The sequence below is a fragment of the Biomphalaria glabrata genome, chromosome 1 (genome assembly GCF_947242115.1).
Source record: "Biomphalaria glabrata chromosome 1, xgBioGlab47.1, whole genome shotgun sequence".
NCBI classification, from domain to species: domain Eukaryota; kingdom Metazoa; phylum Mollusca; class Gastropoda; family Planorbidae; genus Biomphalaria; species Biomphalaria glabrata.
The window spans coordinates 1,879,729-1,904,276 of record NC_074711.1 but is presented as its reverse complement, the minus strand read 5'-3'; the positions used below and the strand labels follow the sequence as shown (position 1 = coordinate 1,904,276).

The following is a 24,548-nucleotide window of genomic DNA, read 5'->3' as shown; positions in this document are numbered from 1 at the left end:
CTTAGACTACTAGACATAAAAACATGTGTTTGAGATTTGATCCATGTTTCACTAATTTTTTCTCTAAAAAATTCCTTACCCTTGTTACGCCACGCTACGGCACAGAGACCTTCCCTTTACCCTTGTTACGCCACGCTACGGCACAGAGACCTTCCCTTTACCCTTGTTACGCCACGCTACGGCACAGAGACCTTCCCTTTACCCTTGTTACGTCACGCTACGGCACAGAGACCTTCCCTTTACCCTTGTTACGTCACGCTACGGCACAGAGACCTTCCCTTTACCCTTGTTACGCCACGCTACGGCACAGAGACCTTCCCTTTACCCTTGTTACGTCACGCTACGGCACTGAGACCTTCCCTTTACCCTTGCCACGCGATGCGTGCGGTTTGTGCGCTAGACTGTCGTTCGGTGTTATCGATAATCTCGGGTTCAAACCCTGCCCGACGTCCTGCTTGAGATTTCACTTTATTTTGTTGGACCCAAAAAAAAAAAGGGGGGGGGAGTAAAAATAGTAAATATTGCCTTGATTTTCAACTAAACTCAGAGGCAGCCTTTCGGGGTTGGGAAGTGGGGCTACCGAGCGCCGCATCGAGGGGAGGAGTAGCAATGGGGAAACGCTTTTGTCACCGTCTGCCCTTTCCTACAAATATAAGCCTCTGCCCCATCTCACATTCTACATCTTATGTACCATTACTATACCATCACCAATATGCGTGTGTGTGTGGGGGGGGGGTGGTAGTTGGCTTAACATATTTCATCATCTTCATGTAGATCTATAGCCAGGGCTTTTTTTTTTTTTTTTTTGATGGTACGCACCGGTACGGCGCAGCGGCACCTTTTTCAGTGTGGGGAAAATTATTACTTTTCTTGTAGGCTATTTTAACGTATATTATTAATTTATTAGTAGTTTAAAGTTAGGCAATCAATTACTGAGTACCGGCACCTATTTTTCTTTTTTTTTTTTTTACAAAAAAAAAGCACTGTGTATAGCTATATTCATCAGCAGCAGACGCCTTGGCTGGATTGGTCACGTTCATAGAATGCCACAAGGTCAACTCCACAAGACATTCTGTATGGCGATCTAACAGAAGGCAGGAGAGCCGCTGGTCGTCCACTTTTACGACATACTGATGTAAGCAAATGCGACATCAAGCTCTTCAAAATCGACATTAGCAGCTGGGAAAAAGTGGCACTGGAAAGATCCACATGGAGAGTGAGCATTTAAGGAAGGGTGCCAGATTGCAGATATGCCATACACAACAGAGGCAGAAAGAAGAGTGATACTGCAACGGCTCCTGGTGGTTACTTATGCCCAACATGTGACCGGAGCAGTGTATCAAGGATTGGCCTCTTTAGTTACACCAGAAGTTTGCAAAGGGAAAAGACAGTATATCCCGAGACGTAAAATGCCACAGATATTCATGTACATAATGCACATAACCTTCTGTTCCGTACACACGTAATTCACTGACCCCATATCTTTCTTTAGACGTCTTCCTAGATTAAAATGGTAATAAGGAAATGTAACAGTTTCTTCCTTCGACCGCATGTTCGTGTTACTAAAAATAGAATGTAAGTCAAGGAACGTAACTCTGTTAGTATTCTAATGCATAGTTTCGCTTTGAGCTCGCTTAAAAAAAATCCTGGGTGGGTTTGTTATATGCATAAAATGGAAAGAGAGCTTTCTTACTGCGCTATGAGCCTATCACGTGTCTGGACCAGTTGGAAAAGGGGAAGGGAAGACGGGAGGTATCTTGGTGAATGTTGGCATGATCGTTTTTTAAATGCATAAAAAAAAATTTCACTCAGATCTAAAGATTCCTCAAGGGGCCTAATTCAACTTGTACCACCACGTCTGTTAAGTACGATTTCTTTCCCTTGTTCAAGATACCAAACAAAGTAATTAATTACCAACAGTTGATGAACTAATTGGTTAATTTTTAAATTGATTCTTGTGTTGCCTGTTTAAAGAAATAATTGTGCACTAACTTTCTATCAAACAGAGTTAGTTGATATACAAATTAAAAAAAAAATACTTTTTTTTAAACTAAAAAAAAGCTGATCTAAGAGGAAGAACTCTTCTCTTACAACTATATCTCTCAATAATGTAGATTTTATTAGATATGAAAAGAAATAATTAATTACCAATAATTAATTGAATAATCGGTAAATTTCTTATTCATTCATGTTTTCTTAGGTACAACTAATAATTGTTTAAAGAATCAACTTGATGGAAAAATGCGCTGAGGTTGTTAATTGTAGTCAAACTGAACTTCCATTTGATTGGATCAATAAAAATTATCTTATCTTACTTAGCTATGGCGTTAACAACTATTAAAGTGGACTAAACCCTACTAATTTAGCCATATCTAAATACTGAAGGATTAATCTCCCTTTTTGGTGTCAAACAAAATAATATTAATTACTAGCTATTAATTGACGAATTGGTAAATGTTTTGTATAGATTCATGTCTTGTCTACGCCAATGAATAATTGTGCAAAGTTTCAATTTGATCTGAGAATGGGCGTGGGAGAAATAACGTGTACAAACATTTTTACCAGACAGACATATAGACAGACAGAGTTGATATGAGCTTTGTGAAAAATACCCCATGTTGATGGAATGTTATGTCCCTTTATTCTGCATGTTGGCCTAATACTAGTATGTGTTATCCCCCTTTTAGATGTATATTATCATACAAAGAGTTATGCCTGTGTATTCGGGGTACAATTGTAGGCAGTTGAAACCAAGATGGCTGAAAAAAAGAGCTTCTTTGTTTACATTATAAAAGTGTGATTTTCAGTTACAAAGCTTATTTTAACACTACTAATTACTTTTTAGAACTGTATAGAATTGACAATTCTGACAATTTTCCGTTTATCTTTAAGTAGGTCACTGCTGGGAAGAGGCGGCTTTAGGGGGTGGCGAGTGGGGCAACCGCCCCAGGCTCCGCGCCTGAGGGGGCCTCGCGCTAGCTTAAATTATTGTTGTCTAGTTTGTTGATTTTTTGCCAAATGCTTCTGGATTAGTTGTTACGTTGATTAAAGGCCACTAAATCAATATTAGAGGACTGGAGACAATATCTTGCTTGCTGAACAAATACAATAAAGTATCAGGGCCGGCCTTACATAATTGGAGGCCCTAGGCAAAGTGAATTAGGTGGCCCCAAATGAAATTTTAAAAAAATTAAATAGCGAAAAAATAAAATTACGCAAAAATTACGTCGAAAAAATATAATTACGCAATTTCTTGAAAACTTATGTACTCCAACAATATCAGTGGGCACAGGTTTCGCTATTTCTTCTCTTTAAAAAAATATAATTATATGCGAGGCTCCCACTAGTCGGAGGCCCTAGGCGGCTGCCTAGTTTGCCTATGCCTAAGGCTGGCCCTGGCAGTACAGTACAGCAAAGTACCCATATTCTAACGGCCAATAGTATAGTACCTACTTAAGACACAATTTTTAGTAACAATAATAAGGCCTACAGTCCTCTAAAGTCTAAAGCATTATCTTATCTTATAGATTACAGACGTTACGTCATTTCTTGGAGAAATAGTTTAAATTAGTTTAAAAAAATGCATTCCCTAGTGCTATTAGAGCATGGAATGGGTTGCCTGAGCTAGCCAGGAAAACCAGTGACTTGGCAGAATTTAAGTCATTGGTTAATATGCATGACTAAATGCATGACGCGTAGGACGTAATCATCTTCTTTTTGAAGTTACGTCTGTATTATATAAGATAAGATAAGATAATCTTATCACTCGAAGACAAACGAATATTGACTAGAGTAACACCTTTAGTAAAATTACTAAATTTAGAAAGTCTTCAGGATAGAGGACTTACAAGTAAAGTAGCAATTATAATAAAACACTGAACCATAATCTTCAAATACAAAAAAAAAAAATAATAATAAAATACTCAGAAAGACACAAAGATAAAGGCACATTCACGTTCCATATGCTAGGACAAATGTGTACAAATGCTCCTTCTTCTCTAGTGCTATTAGAGCATGGAATTTGATGGAATGGGTTGCCTGAGCTAACCAGAAAAACCAGTGACTTGGCAGAATTTAAGTCATTGGTTAATATGCATGACTAGATTCATAACGCGTAGGACGTAATCAGCTTTTTTTTAAAGTAACGTCAGTATTTGCTAAGATACGAAAATCGTTCTCATTCTCTGCATTATTCTTTAAGAATATTTTGTAATCATTACTTCTATCGTGTCTTATTACTGTTATATTTCCTTTCCACTTTGAGATCCACTTAAAACCTTTCAATTTAACGAATTAAAACCGTTTAGGGAAATATGAATGACAACCTCACTTCGGTTGTTTCCTGGATTTCATTTCTTGGCAGACGTGTTACCAAATCTGACCTCGAAGCTTAGCCCTTGACCTGCAAAGTCACTGGCCGCTATAAATCTGTGTTGAGAAATGAACTAATTACGACACACACACACCCCTCCCCCATTGTGAATGCGATTTCGGTAGAGTTTGCTTGTGAAGAAATATATGAGTTTCACATCTAAGTTGCACTCCTTGAGCCTTGATGTACTGGTAGTTTTTTTACCGGCCCCCGAAAGGGGAAAAGACGCTATTAGTTTTATATGGCCTGTCTGTCTGTCCGTCCTACCGTCTGTCCTGTTTAGATCTCAGAAACTAAAAGAGAAAATGAAAATCGGACATCATGATATTTTAGATCATTTAAAGTTCTGATGCAACGGCTACTTTTTTCTTTTCTGAAAGCGAAAAAACGAATTTTTTAAATCACTTATGCAAGCAGTTTTTTCATAAAAATACACCATGTTTACACCTATTCACTATTAATAGTAACAAACATTGGAGGCTTTTCAGTAAGGGAGATAGTTATTTACCATTTTTTAAACACATTTATGCAAATGGTTTTAGAATTGTATTTCTAAGTTATGTAAGTTATGTCATACTAAATGCTACATTTACAAACAAAAAAAAAAACACCTTTTTTTTAAAGATAAAAAATCTATTTACTATGCAAATAAGTTGGACATACCATAATTTAAAACAACAATTAATAAGTAGTTTTTCATATTATCGCCTGAACTGCAGCAGAATTGGAAAACTATGGAACACAAAACTAAAGGATTTTTTTTTTTTATGTTTTTGATTTTCATGAGGCTTTGAATAAGAGATTGACCCTTTACAAAACAATTAGATCAATTAGATACTTATTATAATACAACGGTTGGGCAAGGTTCACATCTAACTTCACATTCACTTTCACCTATCCCTTGGTTCGTGGGACCTTTGAGGCACCAAACAGGATCTGTCAACTTTCTTTCTCCATTCTTCTCTGTCATTTGCCTTTGATAGAATTTCATTATGATATTCTTTCTGAAAATATTGAAACCTGCCTTTTTACCTGCCTGGGAGGACCACTTCTGATACAATTTAATACCGATATTCTACTGAAAATATTGAAACCTGCCTTAATTCCTGCCTGGGTGGACCACTTCGGGGACCGATTTTGAGTTTGTGTTTAAACGCAAACTGTCTTTGTAACCTTCTTTTAGATAGTGCAGCCTGGTGCTTTCAAGAACGTGCATTGGACTCAATTATCTTCTCTTTTGAAGTAATGACTGTCGTTTATAAGATAAGATAAGAAACATTTATATAGACGCCATGTTTTTTTTTTATTTAATTAGTCTAATGATAAACAAACTGAGTAACTTAAATGTAAGCCCTTACTTGCAAGCATGGGTTCTAAACTTTTTAACCCAACGGCCCCAGTATGTTAAAGTCAACAACACCAAATCGTCAACTCGAGTACTATGTACGGGTGCTCCACAAGGTTGTGTACTTTCTCCTGTGCTATACACTCTTTACACTAATGACATAAGAAGCATCTATGACTCAGTTAAACTCATTAAATTCGCTGATGATACTGCCATAGTCGGTCTTATTTCAGGGGACGAAACTCAGTATCGAAGCTCGATAGAAGAGTTTACAAACTGGTGCACCGACAACTTTCTAGAACTGAATGTAACAAAAACTAAAGAACTTATAATAGATTTTAGAAAGAAAAAACAAACTATACGTGAACTGCAAATAAACACTACATCTATAGAACAAGTAAAGGCATATAAATATCTAGGCATTATCATCAACAACAAGCTTTCATGGGAAGACCACCTTGGAACTCTGACAAAGAAAACAGCCCAGCGACTCTTTTTTCTATACAAACTCAACAGTTTTAAATTAAATAAGAAGATCCTTGAGACATTTTACGGCGCGACTGTACAAAATCTGCTAACATACGGAATAAGTTGTTGGCAAGGCAACGCCTCATCTAAACTGTTGCAACGTCTAGAAAACATCATTAAAAAAGCATCAAAAATTACACTCACAACATTACCACATTTAAAGGAACTTTTTGAACAAACGTGCCTAAGAAAAATCGAAAAAATCTTGGAAGACAACGGCCACCCGCTCCATCAGAACTACGCCAGGTCGTCGCGAAGTGGGCGACTGCTGTCAATCAAAACAAGAACGGAGCGGTACAAAAACTCGTTCGTACCTCACTCGGTCAGACTCTATCACCGCCACTCATTGATCAGGGAACATGAAATGCACCAAGATACCTGTGTGTAGTCGCTGAATGAACTCTTTATGTTGTCTGTTGTATTTATGTGTATTTTTCTGTTGTGTTGTCTTTATATGAGAAACGAGTCCTTGTAATCACAACAAATTTCCGTAAGGATCAATAAAGCAGTCTTAGTCTTAGTCTTAGTCTTAGTCTTATCGAATTATTTTAAACTGGATTTCTGTCTGTAATTCATTTTGTCGGAGAACATGTCCCGCAAACCTCATGCGACGCTCTATCACAATGTTACTAAGGGGTTGACTCCCAGTTCGGCATAGGATTTCCTTGATTGAGACCCGATCTCTATAACTGAATCCTAAAATCCGTCTTAGCCATCTTTGTTGAGCCACATTTAGTCTTTTTTCAATTTTGACAGATGACTGTTCACTGCACTTAATTAATGGAGCCCAGCCACTTGTAGAAATTAGTAACCTCTCGTGGAATTAGGTGACGAAAAGGAAAGTTTTATCGTCAATATCATCTGTTGGGGGGTTTTAAACTAAAAAATATTCTAGAATTTTTTTTAACAAATTCAAAAACCCCTTGGCTTGGCTACGCTCCTAGAATTTTGAGTGTGTAATTTGCTTTTCTTTTAAATTGAATGAAGAAGTATTTTTTTTTAGCATAAAAAACGGCTGGAAGGGGAGTTTAAACTCCAAACCCCTTTGGCTACGATCATAGCATTTTAAGTGTGTAATTTGTTTTTGTTTTTTTTTCTATTGAAGAGGTAGTCTTTAGTTGCAAACCCCCATGGAGGGGGTTTTTAAAAGCAAAACCCCTCTTGGCTACTCTCATAGAATCTGGTGACTGATGTATGGATAGTCTTATATAAGAAGAGAGGGTTTTATCGTACATTTTGGAAGGGGTTTTAAAATCAAAATCTTCCTTAGCTATGCTCTTGAAATGTGGGTATTGTCGTTTGCATTATTTTTGTTTTGTTTTATAGAAGAGGGTAGTTTAACTGCAAAAAAAAAACTGGTAGGGGGTTTTAAAACCCCTTGGCTGCGCTGGGGCAAGTGGTGGTTTAATATTAAAATCTCACCGAAAATTTACAAAATCAAAGCGAAAAATTTGTCTCTAAATTCCGTCCCTCCCCCTCTGCGGGGTGGGGATTTTGTTGGTTTCAACCCTCCCCCCCCCGATACGCCCATGGACTGTATAGTTATCTATTGTTTCTATAATCTCGTTCTATTTTTCTGGTTTGTGTTCACTAAGACTTAGACGACGACCTATAAAAGGCTTACACCACTACTTCAGTCAATTACAATATCTTTCCCTTGTTTGATTTACTAAACAAAATAATTACCAATAGTTAATTAACTAATTGATTATTTTTTTTTATTGATTCTTGTGTTGTCAGATAAAAAGAAATAATTGTGCAAAAGTTCCGCTTGATTCGACTAGAGTAACATCTTTAGTAAAATCACTAAATTTAGAAAGCCTTCAGGACAGAAGACTCAAAAGTAAAGTAGCAATTATACATAAAACACTGAACCATAATCTTCAAATACAAAAATAAAATTTAATAAAATACTCTGAAAGACACAAAGATAAAAGCACATTTCTCGCTCCATATGCTAGGACAAATGTGTACAAATACTCCTTCTTCCCTAGTGCTATTAGAGCATGGAATGGGTTGCCTGAGCTAGCCAGGAAAACCAGTGACTTGGCAAAATTTAAGTCATTGGTTAATATCCATGACTGAATGCATGACGCGTAGGACGTAATCATCTTCTTTTTTGAAGTAACGTCTGTATTATATAAGATAAGATACATTTAAGCCCTGACTCACTCATCACTAGTTCTACCACTTGCTGTGGACGAGAAAATACGAACATTCAACCTGTTATTACTTGCCTTGGGTCTAGAACAACTTAACATATGTTCATGCTCTAAACCGCTGATGTCAAATACATTGAAAACGATTTTCATTCGCAATTTCCATCTAACATGTTGTTGTTTTTTTAAAGCCGACATATACAAAAATTTACCAGATTATACTTCCTTCCGTTTTTTAAGCAAAGTTTAAGTTCTTTTTTTTTTTTTTATTTCAATAGCACTCCTTATGGTGCTAAAAAAAATACCATTTGAATTTTATACTCTGATTTATACATTCGCTTAACCAGGATTTTTTTTAAATTCGAGGATGTGGGGTGGGGGGGGGGGGTGGCGGAGTAACAATGTTCCTTTTTGGAACAAAAATTTAACACTCATTACTTAATCCCTAAAACGCGTGTGATAGTTTAGCCTCTAAACCAGGGGTTCTCAGCCTGTGGGTCGCGACCCATTTGGGGGTCGATTGAGGATTTGCCAGGGGTCGCCTAAGACCATCGAAATTATGGATTGTTATTGTCTACTCTTCTGTATGTGTGTTTGTGTTGGGGGGGGGGGGTCGCGGCAGAGTGGGGGGTTGTAAAAAGTGGTCGCGAGCTTAAAAGGTTGAGAACCGCTGTGAGTCTAAACATCAGAATAGTATTTCCATTTTGTATGTACTCATTGTAAAACAGCTCAGCACTTAAAGGGTTAAGAGCAAAATAATCGCTCTGTAAAATTTATACAGGAAGTATTGTATTTTTTTTAAAGTTTTTTTTTTAAATAGTTTATGTTGTTTATTCATCTAGGGAAAAAAATCATAACGTAAGCAGTGAAGGAAGAAGAATTACTAACTTCGCAGACGACATTGATGGCCTAGCAGGGACAGAAGAAGAACTAGCTGACTTGGTGTTGCGCATTGACAAGACTTCCGCAGCATATGGCATGCAAATAAATGCCGAAAAAAAAATCAACAAATTATGACCAATAGCCAACAGGGCTTTAAAAGGGGCATCAGTATTGGAGACGAAAAGCTGACTAGTGTTAGCAGCTTCAAATACCTCGGAGCTATTGTCTCAGATGAAGGAACGAAACCGGAACTACTGTCCGAATTGCACAGTCTACAGTAGCCCTTTCAAAACTGAAAATAATATGGAAAGACAAAGACTTAGCACTCCCTGGTCATGGCCACATTTGTATATGCTTGTGAGTCTTGGACGCTGACTGCAGAGCTAGAAAGGAGGATCTTATCAGTGGAATTGAGATGCTACAAAAGGATCCGAGGTATCACATTCAAAGACCGCATCACAAACCAAAAGATTAGAGACAGGGTTACTACGGCGATTGGACCCCATGATGACCTGCTAACTATTGTAAAAAAAAAACACAAGCTAAAAATCTATGACCATATTACAACATCTTCGGGGCTCGCTAAGACCTTCTTTCAGGGAACAGTACCAGGAAAAAGAAGAAGAGGCAGACAGAGAAAGCGATGGGAGTACAACATAAAAGAATGGACGGGCATGCCCTTGAATGAGGTTCTAAGCCTAAGGCAAAGGACAGAGAGGAATGAAGAAGGACGGTCGACGAATCTTGCGGGGTGCCCCAACGGTCCAGCAGACTAAGGGATAGGTAAAGCTAAAAGGCTTACTCCTAGTACCGTAAGCACAAGCGCTTACTTCAATATATAAATAAATATAATTAGAAATATGAGTGTCATTTAAATTTAAGACTCTTTTTATTATTTAGAACAAAAAAAAAATAAACAAGCTGGATATCGACTCAGCAGCCTTAGTGAAAACAAAAATCGAAACTTTTGTAGGCTAGGGAAACTGCCGGCTTTATCTTTGCAGAGAATGGTGAGCTGAATTAACATTCGTTATTAGTACTTGACGTTTGCTATTTTATTTTCCCAATTTACGTTGTAATGTAACCTTATATATCATATAAAAGTTTATCAAACAATTTTTGAATTTTTATTTTCATTTTGATTATAAAATCTACTTCTAAATAGTTTATTTTTAATTGTTTTAAGTCATTTGTTTTAAAATAAATAATTTGGTGCTGAACTAATAATGGAATATCATTTCCTTTTCTCGTTATACAGCTTTGCGGCCTAGACCAGCGTTGCATCTTTATAGACGTTTTTGGCCCAAATTCATTATTATAAGGTATGTATATTATTATAATTGTATTTATCATTACTATCTTATGTATATAAAGCAATTGTGTGATTGATTAACGAATGTAAAAATGGAAATGTATTCGTTTTTAGTCTAATTCTATGAGTATGAGTGTTTCTCCAGTACTGACTCACTGAACTTCTCTGAAGTCTTGACTGTCTTGAGTACTGCACTCAGGACTGGTATCAAAAAGTACTGTCACATTAGGATGATTAGGCTAATGATTAAAATGGAAGTTTTTGGTTTCATTTCAAGTGTACATTTCCATAGCCATAGCAATACTGGTTAAAGTTAAAGCCAAGGCGCCCAAGCCGCCCAAGCCTTAGGGGTACCCACTGGTGTCTTTTGCATTTAATTCAGTTTCAGGTGCATCAGCATCCAGTGGGACACCATCTGTTAATTTAATCATTGATGATTAAATTTAAAATTAATGTACAACTAACTGTTTATTTGTTGTTGTTTTTTTAAAGCGTAATTTTAATGTTTTTATTGTATTAATAGGTATGTGACAATTTTTTTTTTTTTATAAAAAAAAAATTGTTGATACCAAACTATTAAAAGCACTCTATCTGAGCTTTCCAATGATATATAAATTATTGTTATAGGACTATCCATGAAAAAAATACATTTTTTTTTTACGCGTTTTCGCTTAACATTGAAGTCAATGGACAACATGATGTTGAATTTTCTGAAAATTTTAATTTATTTTAAATGCGTACTATTTCGCTAATTTTTATCATACAGTTATAAATAATATATCGAATGAAAGCTTAGGATGTGCTTAATAAGAGAATGCTATTGTTTTATACAATTTCTTTACATAATTTCTTTTTTTCTTACTTTACTTAACATGACATTATTACCTTTAATTTTTGTAATAAAAGTTTATTTTATTTTGTTGAAATCAAATTTTTGATAGTAAATCAGCAAAGAATTAGTTGTAATTAGTTCTCCTTTTCTCGATGATATAAAATTATTTTAAGAGGTCCAATAATTAGAAGAAAATATATTTTTTTTACGCGTTTTCGCTTAACATTGAAGTCAATGGACAACATGAGGTTGAATTTTCTGAAAATTTTAATTTATTTTAAATGCGTACTATTTCGCTAATTTTTATCATACAGTTATAAATAATATATCGAATGAAAGCTTATGATGTGCTTAATAAGAGAATGCTATTGTTTTATACAATTTCTTTACATAATTTCTTTTTTTCTTACTTTACTTAACATGACATTATTACCTTTAATTTTTGTAATAAAAGTTTATTTTATTTTGTTGAAATCAAATTTTTGATAGTAAATCAGCAAAGAATTAGTTGTAATTAGTTCTCCTTTTCTCGATGATATAAAATTATTTTAAGAGGTCCAATAATTAGAAGAAAATATATTTTTTTGACGTGTTTTCACTTTTAAAATTATATTTTTAGGAATCTAGATTTTTAAGTTTTAAAGATGTAACTCAGCGTTTCAATTTTTTTAAGTAAACATTTTTTGTAAATATATATTTATAATACACTCTATTTTTACAAAGCTTGTATCAACTCACTCTGTATGTCTCTCTGGAAAAAAGTTAGAAAATATTTTTTCTCCCATTTCCCTTTGTCAGATCAAGATGAAACTTTGCACAATTATTCATTGAACCTGACACAACATAAATGAATAAAAAAAATTAACCAATTAGTTAATTAATAATTTTTGATTAATTATTTTGTTTGAGATGTTATATGGATTTAATTCTCTCATTCCGTTTTGATATATTTTTTCTCCCACTTCCTATTTTCGGATCAAGTTGAAATTTTGCATGATTGTTCATAGTTGATGATAATGCACAAATCAATCCAAAAATTAACCAATTAGTTAGTAAATAACTACTACTTAATTAATTAAGTCTTATATGTTAGAAAGGGAGTGAAACCCTTTTCAGAAAAGGCAGAAATTAGCAGTTTTTATCTTAAATACATTTGAGACCAAAAGAGAATCTGCTGCCGAGGACAAGTGCAAAAAAAATCTTAAAAATCTTAACGACCACCGGCAGACAACGGTTATGCTAACTCTGGGTGTGGCAAAATATGTAGGTCACAGCTGAGGCTGCATAGCCACGGGAAATACTGCATTCTTCAATAATCTTCTTATCTTATCTTATCTTATATAATACAGACGTTACTTCAAAAAAGAAGATGATTACGTCCTACGCGTCATGCATTTAGTCATGCATATTAACCAATGACTTAAATTCTGCCAAGTCACTGGTTTTCCTGGCTAGCTCAGGCAACCCATTCCATGCTCTAATAGCACTAGGGAAGAAGGAGTATTTGTACAAATTTGTCCTAGCATATGGGACGAGGAATGTGCCTTTATCTTTGTGTCTTTCAGAGTATTTTATTAAATTTTGTTTTTGTATTTGAAGATTATGGTTCAGTGTTTTATGTATGATTGCTACTTTACTTTTGAGCCTTCTGTCCTGAAGGCTTTCTAAATTTAGTGATTTTACTAAAGGTGTCTTCAGACTCGAAGACAAGCTTTATTATATATGCATAAATGATATATATGAGTGTTTCTCCAGTACTGGTGCCAAAAAGTGTCACATTATGCTAAAAATTAAAGTTGAAGTTTTTGGTTTCATTTCAACTGTATTCACTTCTTCAACCAGTTCACTTTAAGAATTTATCAATAGAAAATGAATTGCAAGATGTAGATTTTGACAGCAGTGTCTAATCAAGGGGTACCCCCTTTTGCGTCACAGGTGCATCACCGGGACACCACTTGATAATTTAAGAACTACCAATTGATAAATTCATTGTATTTTAGCATAATATAACTGTCTTTATTGTTACTAGTCTTTAGATACTGAAATTTATGCTTTTGCATAAAAAAAGTGGATTTGAGCTCAATTCAAAAATTGGGACACCGTAGCACCTGTGACACTACAAGTTAAAGTTTTTTAAAAAGATATTCTGTGAGAATATAGAAATTATTTTATTTTTGCACTAGAGTGATCCATTAGACTTATTATTAAGTTCACTATTCTAGTCATAAAGTACCCATTTGTAAAAATGCTGCTTCAATTTCACAAAATGTTGCGGGTGCTTCATGGGACACCATTTTTTAAAATAATGTTTAAAAGTTTAAATTTTTGTTTTATCTGTGCACAAGTAAATTGTCATTAATATTTTTAATGATTGACAAATATATATTTTATATGTTTTGTTAGTTTTAACACACAGAAAAAGGTTTAAAAAAAAAAAAGAAAGAAAAAAGGCATAAAACTGTACACAAATTTTATTCAGAAATCAAAACCTTCCACTCTCCACTCTCTCAAACTATTGCCATTTGGTATCAACATCACTTCAGTAACAATCATGTCTGCATACACTAATTGTATGTCCTGCACTTCTGGGTATACAAATATATCTCTTTTATTTCTGTGCCTTTTTAAAAAATTTATTCTGCGCTGATCATCCAGGACTTCTGTCACAACTCCTGTTAGAAAAAATTACCAGCAATGTTGAAAAAGTTAATACTTCAATCTAAAACATACTTTGAACTTGTTTATTGAATGTAAAAGGTACACAGTACAAAAAAAATTATACCTGGATAGAATATTTCCCCATACTTGACAATCACACAGCTATTTACAATGTACTTTTGATTTGTGGAGGACAATGTTTGGGCCTGAAAAAACAACAACAACATGTGGCTGAAATACTTAAATTCGACTGAAATGAGTCAAAAATTATTTAGCAGGGTATATTATTAAAAAAACAACTTATACAATACAGGTAACATAAGATTCAATGAAAAATGTTAAAATGCTTATACTGTATGTAAAAGCTCTTTACCTTTGAATTTGAGCATATGGGACTGACATCCAAAGAGGATTCAAGATTTGATTGAGATTGCACCACTGAAGAAAAAGAAACAATTACATTTAGAAATCAGTTAAGTAATTTTAAAAAGAATAATATGTTTTCTCGGATAATTGTAAAATGGCTATTTAAAAAATAAATAAATAAATAAAAGTACAGTACTTACCATTCTGTTTCTGAAGTTTGAACATATTCCAAGATCCACATATTTCATCATGCAGGCACTGACTGCCATCTGAATTTCTGCAAGGAAAGCAGAAACAGCTTCTTTTTCTGTAGGCAATATTGTAAGGTGTAATACCTCTCACTGCATGGACTGACCTCGATCCCTGAAGGCTTCGAATCTTTTCGTTGGACCTGTCAGGCCTGTCTCGATTGATTTCTCCTTGTTCCACAAGGAAAAATGTTCTTTTACTTGTAGGCTCTGCCTTTGTCATGTATTCTTTTGCCCAAAGGAATAGCCCCTTTGCATCAGAAATAATGGCCATTCTTCTTTTAATGGCCAATGTAGCATTTTTTTTAACAACACCTATTTCAGCATCGCATGGCCCTTTTCCATGGCGACTACCGAAATAGTGCCTCTCTATGGACACATTTGTATCTTCCTTTGAGAAAGATAAGTCTACAAAATTTAATTTTCCTTTGTACTGTGCTGCACATCCATCACTAAAACTGATAACTTTAGTGAAAGCATGACCACGATTAGCTAACTCATAAATCACTTTCATTTGAAAGTGTTGTGATGCATGGCCATCATGTTTTAGGTCATTTGATAAAAAAACCATGCTTTCTTTGACTATCAAATCTTTGTCTCTGTAGTAGCTCACTACTGGGTGAATAGTGACCTCTGTTCGAGCCCAGTGTGCACCTTGGATTTCATCCTGGTGGTGGCATGTGAAATTTTGACCAAAATCAGAAACTAGCAAAAGCCAGTCACATGGTAAATCTTGTTTCAAATCTGCAAACTGCTGCTGTTGCCAGTTAGCTGTAAAAAGATGAAGGCTGAATTTTTCCAAATCTTTCTGCATTGATGTTACTAGGTCATTGAAAGGGCCTTCTTTATTTACTGGTCGCCACTTTATTACCTTTCGCAGTGTACCATCACTCTGAACATACTCATCTGTCATCTTTGACCAGATGCTCCATTCTGCTAATTCATCCATGCAATTTTTTAAAGGCTCAAAATACTTGTTAATTAAATCCACACCACAGTTGCTACATGATCTTTCAATGCACTGCAGCTTATGAAAACAATTGGCATTAGTTCTTGGGCATAGAGTTAAGTCAAGTGATGAAGCTGGATTTTTTAATGTCAGCTCTCTGTGTCCTTTTTTGATTAGAAACTTATTAATGCCCTCCATATAAAGAAAAATCTTCATACAGAACTCACATAAGCAAGACTGCATCTTATTATGTTGAGTAGCTTTTGTCATAAATGGTTTCAATTTAGCAAACTTTGAGAACGATACCTTTAATGTGGGTGCATGAGTACTCAATTGAGTATATGCCTCCTTCAGCGTTTTCTGCATGAAGCGTTTAGGTTTTCCAGTTCGTGCACTCACAGATGATTGAGATGGATCAGTTCTTGAGACATCCTCTCTGCTGTAAAAGTTGTGAATTGTTTCCAAGGCATTTTGTGTAATGCAATCACTTCGTTTTTTTCTTGCTATGTTTTGTGATTTGCACTTGGACATAAAACTTCTTGAAAAACCAAAATGTTTGAAATGAGTAGCACAACCTCTGAATTTGTTATACTTAGTAAGGATGTTGCAGAGTACTTGTCTGCGAGCATTAGACATCTGACTCCTTTTTTTGCTGGTAGAGTGTAGATAGGTTTTGATGCTTTCATTAATGTTGTTTAGAAAGATGAGCTTTCTTCTCTCAGGTAGACGCAGAAAGCCTAAGTCTTGGAGAGCTTTACTTCTTCTTGGGGAGCGTATTTGTGAGAGACCTTCAACAACTGCAGCATATTTCTTAGGTGATCTAGGTAATTTCATCAAAGCCCTTGAAACAGCCATTCTTTTTGCCACTGGAGTCTGGAATCCAGTACCAAGTGATTCGCCAACCTCTGCAGAGTTGACACAAAGGGGACTATTAGCTTGTGGACTATTAGCTTGCTGTTTTCTTTCTTTGCGTTTTCTGTTTATCCAGGCTTTTTCATGTGGGCTTAACTTGGCCCTGTATGCAGCTTTTCTCAACCTCTCTTTTTCTCTTCGCTCTAAAACAGCAGCACGTGTTTCAGGTTTTACTTTTTTTTCATTAAGAGGGAGACCTAGTTCTTTCTTTTTTTGTCTGCATTTTTGTGTTCTTAAATTACTTAAAAGTCGAGCTCTTTCTCTCTTTTCTGGTGTAATATTTTGTCTGTAAAGCACACTTCGTTTTCTATCCTTTTCCTTGAAAGCAGCAAATTTTTCTGGATCAGCTTGTAGTTTTTCCCTGTGTCTTCTATACCTTATAGCACTAGGTGTCAACCCAGAAACATTATTTTGAGTGACATTTTTTAGCGACACAGGCTCTGGTACTAGTACATTTAGAAATGACTCAGGCTCTGATGCTTGTATATTTAGAGAGTCTTTCTTGGCTTGTAAACGCTTTGAAACTCTAACAGATAGCTCCATTACTGAAATCTGTAATTGATAAAAATTTATTAGTATCAAAATAATTAGATCTATTATGTACTAATAGCACTCGTAAACATATTATAATATATATTGGTGCATTATTTAAATCGAGTCTAGTAATGCCCATAATTGCTTTATAGGGATAGACTCAATGGTGTAGGACTAGTACAGTTAATTCATATTATATAACTTAAGTTACAATCATTCAGTGGTAGACTAAAAGAACTGAATACAATATTCTGTATAAAAAATACAATGGAAATTAAGTTAAGGTTAAACCAAAATTTTCTAGATACAATCTACATTTCAATATAGGTCTATAAAAAATACTATAATATAGAATTATAGATCTAGATTATTCTAGAGATACTTGTCTATTGAAAGAAAGAATCTATTATTTATTATCTATAATTAGATTCTAAATCTAGTCATTAATGACCTAGTCTAGAGTCACGAGTCTAGATTCATTATAAGATCTAATCTAATTCCCTAATAATCTACTTATTTCCACTATCTAGTCTAGATCTAAAGTCTAAATCTTGATAATGAATTACATAATTAGATCTAGGTTTAGAGTAAATCTAGAATAATCTAGATAATGAATTACATAATTAGATCTAGGTCTAGAGTAAATCTAGAATAATCTAGATAATGAATTACATAATTAGATCTAGGTCTAGTCTAGAGTAAATCTAGATGATGAATTACATAATTAGATCTAGGTCTAGTCTAGAGTAAATCTAGATGATGAATTACATAATTAGATCTAGGTCTAGTCTAGAGTAAATCTATATGATGAATTACATAATTAGATCTAGGTCTAGTCTAGAGTAAATCTAGATGATGAATTACATAATTAGGTCTAGATCATTAGGTCTAGATCTAGACTAGATTAAGTTTTAAAGACAAGTGTCCGAGATGCGCCTCAAACGGAAAATCAATTAGATCTAAATATTCTTTACAGTATTAAGTACAAATTTTTAATTATTTAATATTTCTTAAACACTATCGTTTTATTTATTTAATGTAGCTAATATTATCTGATACTGTAAAATCTTTAACAAAATATCACTAAAATCTATTTGGACTTAACAGACGCAAACTAGGACACCATTTGTAAACAAACGAAGTGTTGTCCACTGAAACGCCCCAAACGATGATAAGTAAAATTTCAAAAAAATATATATTGAAATATATCAAAAAATGTTCATTTAAAATTATTAATTATGAAAATATTTTATTACATACATAAAAATCATTTAATCTTGATTGAAACTTTCCATGAATAAAGAAAACTTAATATACCCTGAACTCGTACTAGACGCTACACGTGACGTCATAATTTATGCATGGAAAACACCAACACGGGGTCCCATGGAACGCCTCAATGCCTAACCCAATTTACTTCTCAAAATAAAAAAATGTAGATTATTTTTAATTCTTTCACACGTCTACTATTACATCAACATAATTGTTTAGGAAATATAAACTTTTTGTTTAGTAACAGGCTTTAAAATTGATTAACTTTACGATTTAAGACTAAATTGTATTCAAGACGCTTCACGTGACGTCATGATTGAATGGCTAAATCTAGTAACCTCGTTCTAAAAAAAGCACTTCGATTAGGATATTGCAATCAAACTTATTCGTAATAAGCTTAAATTTCAGTAGAATAATGAAATATCTACGTACCTGATGGGTTGTTGTTCCACAAAAGATCACAAAAAACAGTTTAAATGAGATGTTTGTACAAGATTGCCGGCGATTGATCGTGTCGACGCTTGGGGCGCATCAATGGTTAATTGTGGGACACGCTATTGTTTAAGTACTCCTGTTAATTACTACGCTAGTATTTCCAGCGGAAGCGGCACTTTTTTTGTTCTACACAATACCTGTGATGCTCAAAAGAACTCTCATTCATAAAAAGTAGTGTCGTGGGAAAAATAATCCCATTCTTAACACACGCAGCACAGGCGCTTCATCTGGGACGCCTCGACCTATTTTAAGCTCGTTATGCATGTTTAGAAAGCTTTTAACAAAAAAAAATACTTTAAAAGAAATCTTTAATGCTTGTTGTAACAGAAATGCAATGTTGAGCATATTATTTATTTCTTGTTTACAATTCATAGAGGATTGTAATTCCGTATAAAGTGGGACACATCGCGATGCGCCTCAAACGCCTTTTTGTGGCCGTGTTTAATCAATATTTTGATAACCTTGAGAAAAACTAAATAATGACATTGAAATATGAGGATCTTGTTAACATATCCCAACAAAGATGGAAGTTTTATGCCCCTTGGTTTTAGTACGATATTAATTCAATCATACTATGGTGTTCCGTGTTACATCAAAAGCCGCCATTTTGGGTAGTAATTTCACACATTTTTTACAATTTCAATATTTCCCTAGCACCTTATGAGCTCAAAATATCAAAATTTATAGATTAACCATTTCTTAATGCAATGTAATGCAAATTGTCACATTTGAATAACAATCTTATGAAATACGGACTTTTTAGTGAACCAACACCTAGTTGTAACCAGTACTGGAGAAACACTCATATATGTATATAGTGTGTGTGTGTGCATGTTATATATATATATATATATATGTATATATATATATATATATATATATATATATATATATATATATATACATAACAACTTAACTGAAATTTTTTTTTTAATGGGAATATGAGATTAAATTTACTATCACTCTATTTCTTTCTTTTAAAATATGGCATGCTTTTAGATATAATTAATATCTTCTGTAAGTGGATTTTCTATTACAGATTTTTAAAAAAGTATAGGGGGCTTCCATTATTTAAATCCTGCCCTGAGTGTATGTATGCATGTTGTTAGTTTAAAAGTGTAATAATTATTGGAAAATTATTGAATGTTAAAAGCTCTTTTCTTTACAGTCAAAATTTTTTTTAAAAAAGGACACAGTTAAATAAAGCTATATTTTCTCTATTAAAAAAGGTCATAATATAACTTGTGTGTTAATTAACTTTAAAAAAAAAACCTAATGGGTGTTGCATAAAGGTACATTCCTTGTTTCATATATGCTAGGACAAATAAGTACAAATGCTCCTTCTTCAATAGGCCAAGAGCTATTTGAGCATAGAATGGGTTGCCTGAATCAGCCAGGAAAACCAATGACTTGGCAGAGTTCAAGTCATTGATTAATGTCATGACAGATTGACCTTGGGACAGGTGTAGGATGTAATCATCTTTTTTTTTTTTTGAAGTTAATGTCCATATTTTATGAGATAAGACTGAGAACAATCATTAACAATTCAAGTTTCAATAAGATTTGACTGATTCAATTTGCTGAAAATTATATTTATTTATATTTAAAATGCTAAGGCCAAGGCTAAGTCAGCCTAAGTAGATCTCTCTCTCTAATATATATATATTAGACGTCTATATATATAATTAATAATATTATAGATCTATATATTTTTATATATACTCTATGATACTCTATCTTTCTCTTAATATATAGAAATATATTATATACATATCTAAAACTATTTATTAATATATTATATAATGACTAGATATAGAATCTAGTAGCAGAAAAGATTTCAATTAGTAGAACTTTAGAAGAGCAATTGGAAGCTTGTGCTTGTACAGGTCACTTTTATTTACGAGTTTCAGTTAGTTAAGCTCTCTAGGTCTAGGTCTAGTCTAGCTAGATCTAGACTAATAAAGAGTGTAGAAGATAAATCTAGATCTAATTATTGGTCTAAATTAGTAGATATAGATCTACTTTCATATGGAAGGACTAGATCTACTTGAATTTCATTCTAAAGATTAATCCAGTGTAAGAATAAATCACACAACCACAGTTTAAATGTTTCTGTGCATCTTAAGATTTTCAAAATGGCCGCCGTAACTTGGCGGGACTTAGGCTCATTTTCATGACACAGTGGGTTGACAAAAACGCTAATAAAATAATTAGAGTAAAGATTAGCTATCTGAAACTTAGCAGAAACCTGCCTAATATGTTTACCAATCATACAAAAAAAAAAAATTTAAGTAATGTAAAAAATTTTTCATACAAAAAATTACCTGGGAATGGTAACAGTACTAATCAACTATATGGCATTAGTAAAAAAAAAACTAAGTAGGTACCTCATGCTGACTCATGGTTATTGTGACTAGAGTATGGAATACAACAATGAAATTTGGTACACATACAGAACCATAATGTATCTATTAGAAAAACCTTTCTTTTTTAAGTTATATCTTATAGGACAGCTTATATAAGATTTTTAAATGAGGTCGATTTTTAGCTATATTTTGCTAAATACTGAGAGTTAAAAAAAAAAAAAAAACTGAACAAATAATGTTACTGAATATCTAAGGAACATAAAACCATTCACACCAAGTGCGCATCTTTTATATTAAAAGCATAATCGATTTCAAACCCAAGCCTATGTAAAAAATTAAGAAAAAAACGATCTCAACTTTTCATGCCATTTTTTTTATTCGCATTTTCGGGATTCTCCCATACCTAGTATTAAGCAGCTAGATAGAGAAAATGAAGTTTTTGTGCACTTAAATTTAAAGTTAAAGATTAAAGGGAAACTCCATTGGTTTTGACAATTTTTTATGTGTTTTGATTTACAGATAATGAATTAATTAATGTCATTAACGAATATATTTTTCTTTTTTTTTTTTATTTGCAATAATTACTTAGTAATTGTTGCTTTTGTGGTGTCATTTTCCTGCACATCCAAAACGGTCAGACTTTCACCTAGTTTCTATGTGACGTCACACAAACCTATTACTTTAATTTAGTTAGAGTCTATTGACTTACTGTGTAATGGAAAACCATACAGTTAAGTTTACATTCTCGTCTATGCAGTTAGATCTAGATCTTGTAAGCAAAGAAGAAAATGAGTGTTAAAAGTAGATTTATATGCTCGACTAACCACAGCAGTGTTCATTTTCTTGCCTGACCACTCAACACACAACAAACACTATTGCTTGGTTGTCTTGACTTGTTCGACTAGTCATACACTGACTAGTTTGTTAGAATCAGTCAGACACACGCCACATAATGGTTCTGTACACATGACAATGAGCTGTTGGCAGTATTGGTCTCCACTGTCCAGGGTCAGTGTTGAGGCCATATTATAAGGCTTGACTACTCGTTTTGATTTTCATCATAGTGGTATTTATTAAATATTACAGCATTTCTGTGTCTTAAGTCTAGCTTTTATTTTTATGTAACGAATCATTGATTTGGAAAGTATTTTTTTTATGCCAAAGTTTCCTAGTACACAACTAAACACATCTAGATTCTAGAATAGGTTTGAATTAAGGTAGACTGAGATGATTTTCATTTTCTGGTCATGCTCAATATTCAAAACTCTCTCTTCATCCGCATTTTTTTACATTAGTCCTCCGAAACTTAAGACTGATAACTATTACCATGCATGTCTCAAATCTGTAATCTGTTAGCATCCACCTAGAAGTTTTTACTTTGAACCTTCTGACAAAGTTCCTAATCCCTGACACTTTGTTTGTAAAGCAACAATTTTGTCCTAGAACCCCCACACCCTTGGTTCCACATTAGTCCTACTTGAAGCTGCTAGCATTACTCACCAAAGCTGTACTGTTCATTAAATTGACATCCCATACTCTGCCCTTATCTGTAATAAATATTAGAATCCATATCGCAAGACTCCTCTCTGTCCCTTGGCTTTTTGAAGGAGTTCTATGACAGATTACATAATTTTTCATGGTCAGCAGCTGTTCTTAGCAGAATATCAAGAGAAAGGCCGGTCCATTCTTTTATGTTGCCCAGCCAGTAAAACAAATCAATATGCTATAAGCCATAGCTGGTGGCATACATCCTCAAAATGAAAATATAAATGCTGTGTGCAGTAAATGTTGCCCTGATCAATTAAATCATCATAATTATTTATACTGTGTATAGAATGTGTGTCAATAAATTTTTTTTTTATTGTGTTTAAAAAAATAATTTGGACAAAAAGGAAAGCTGCATGTGAAAAGGGAGGGGGGGGGGTAAAGAGAACCTGAATTGACACCCCTGGCAGAAAATGCCTTGTGGGGGGTGGATGTGGTAAAATGTGTAGGTCTTTGCTAGGTCTGGGTTGCCATATGAAATACTGCACTTGAACTCTCACTGAAATCTAAATCTTCAAATTTTAAAATGACCTTCTTACTTTTTGTGTATAATTGTGTGGCAATCAATCTATTGCCTTGTAAAATTTAGGATTCCGATCTATTTTATATAAATCTAAATTTAGGCAGACTTGAATATAATTAAAATTAAGAAAGTAGATCTAAATGTAGACACTAGTAGAGTCTTCGTCTTAGAATTTAAATTTAGAGTTGTCACAGTAGGCGACTCAGTGTCATCTAGTAAGTTAATGACTTAGTTACTTAGTAGATTTAGATCTGTATATAATACTACTAATACTAGTAATAAGTAGTATATACCAGTCTAATATAGATCTATCATCTATATATAGTAGAATTTAAATTATAATTTAGATCTAGACTGAATCAAAATCCAGAATTCTAGAACTAGATTTATAATATTTATATTTTATAGATATTAGAATAAATCCATTTAGATTGTAGTTAGATCTACAGGGTTTCCGCTGCCTCCTGAAATTCCAGGATCTCCTGGAATTTCAAAATACTTAAAAACGTCATGGAAATCTAGAATTCCAAAATATCTCCTGGAATATCACAGATCAGAAAATAAATTCGAAATGAGTGTTTCCAATCGGATATATTTTCAGTGAACACGATTTTCATCCAAATCAGATATTCGTTACACAACTTCAGACCATATGATTTTTAGACTTAATTTCTCCTGTTTCATTTTGTGCCTTTATATTTTTTCATTGGACTGCATTGTTGGATCATATTACTTCTGTGCATTGGTGACTGGGAATTTAATAAACAATCTAAATTTAGTCTAGTGATCTAGATCTGTGTCCTAATTCTAGATCTAGATGTAATCTATTTCTAGTCTAGATCTATGTTTATTGTGTGAGACACTATGCTTAATCTAAGCTAGTTCTAGAATCTAGTCTTGTATAAATACAAGAAATTTAGATCTGATCTGGTTAAGTCTTGATTGTTCCATCACTGGACAGTTCTTGAATACTTGATTTATATCTGTAACCTAGTTCGTATTAAAATGCCTAAGTACAAGACATTGATAACATTCTTTAAGACATATAATATGTTTAATGCACAGTGCCAGACTGGCTTGATAAAGATATAGATCTATTTAGATTTCTAGATCTACAAATCTTAGCATCAGAATTTGTCATCAGTAACATGTGACTAAAGCTTTTTGTTGTCATTGTCTCCACGGTCTCTTGCTAGTTTTTTTATGGTTTCCCAACTTTTCTCGGTCCTATCTGCTTCTTCAGGTACACT

General features: G+C 33.8%; 1 protein-coding gene across 3 annotated transcripts; it reads right to left on the bottom strand.

The window, feature by feature from the left end:
• Positions 1–13,886: 13,886 nt before the first annotated feature.
• On the bottom strand, positions 13,887–19,671 carry LOC129928721 (uncharacterized). 3 transcript variants are annotated; one of them, XM_056044537.1, is made up of 5 exons: positions 17,962–19,671; positions 14,655–17,115; positions 14,462–14,526; positions 14,213–14,294; positions 13,887–14,102 (listed from the first exon to the last, which is right to left on the bottom strand). In XM_056044537.1, the coding sequence occupies exons 2-5, from the start codon at positions 17,104–17,106 to the stop codon at positions 13,906–13,908; spliced, it is 2,796 nt and encodes a 931-aa protein (XP_055900512.1). In that variant the 5' UTR covers positions 17,107–17,115; positions 17,962–19,671; the 3' UTR covers positions 13,887–13,905. The 3 variants fall into 3 exon arrangements, with proteins under 3 accessions (XP_055900512.1, XP_055900439.1, XP_055900371.1); XM_056044464.1 differs by having other exon boundaries at positions 18,802–19,671; XM_056044396.1 differs by having other exon boundaries at positions 14,655–19,671.
• Positions 19,672–24,548: the final 4,877 nt, after the last annotated feature.

What these genes read in the sequence shown, in the direction of transcription:
- LOC129928721 (XM_056044396.1), bottom strand. Translation starts at nt 17,106, where the DNA reads ATGGAGCTATCTGTTAGAGTTTCAAAGCGTTTACAAGCCAAGAAAGAC. An exon ending in CAAACTTCAGAAACAGAATG is followed by an intron (nt 14,527 to 14,654) that starts GTAAGTACTGTA and finishes CTTTTTCTTCAG; the next exon opens with TGGTGCAATCTCAATCAAAT. An exon ending in TGGGGAAATATTCTATCCAG is followed by an intron (nt 14,103 to 14,212) that starts GTATAATTTTTT and finishes TTTTTCTAACAG; the next exon opens with GAGTTGTGACAGAAGTCCTG.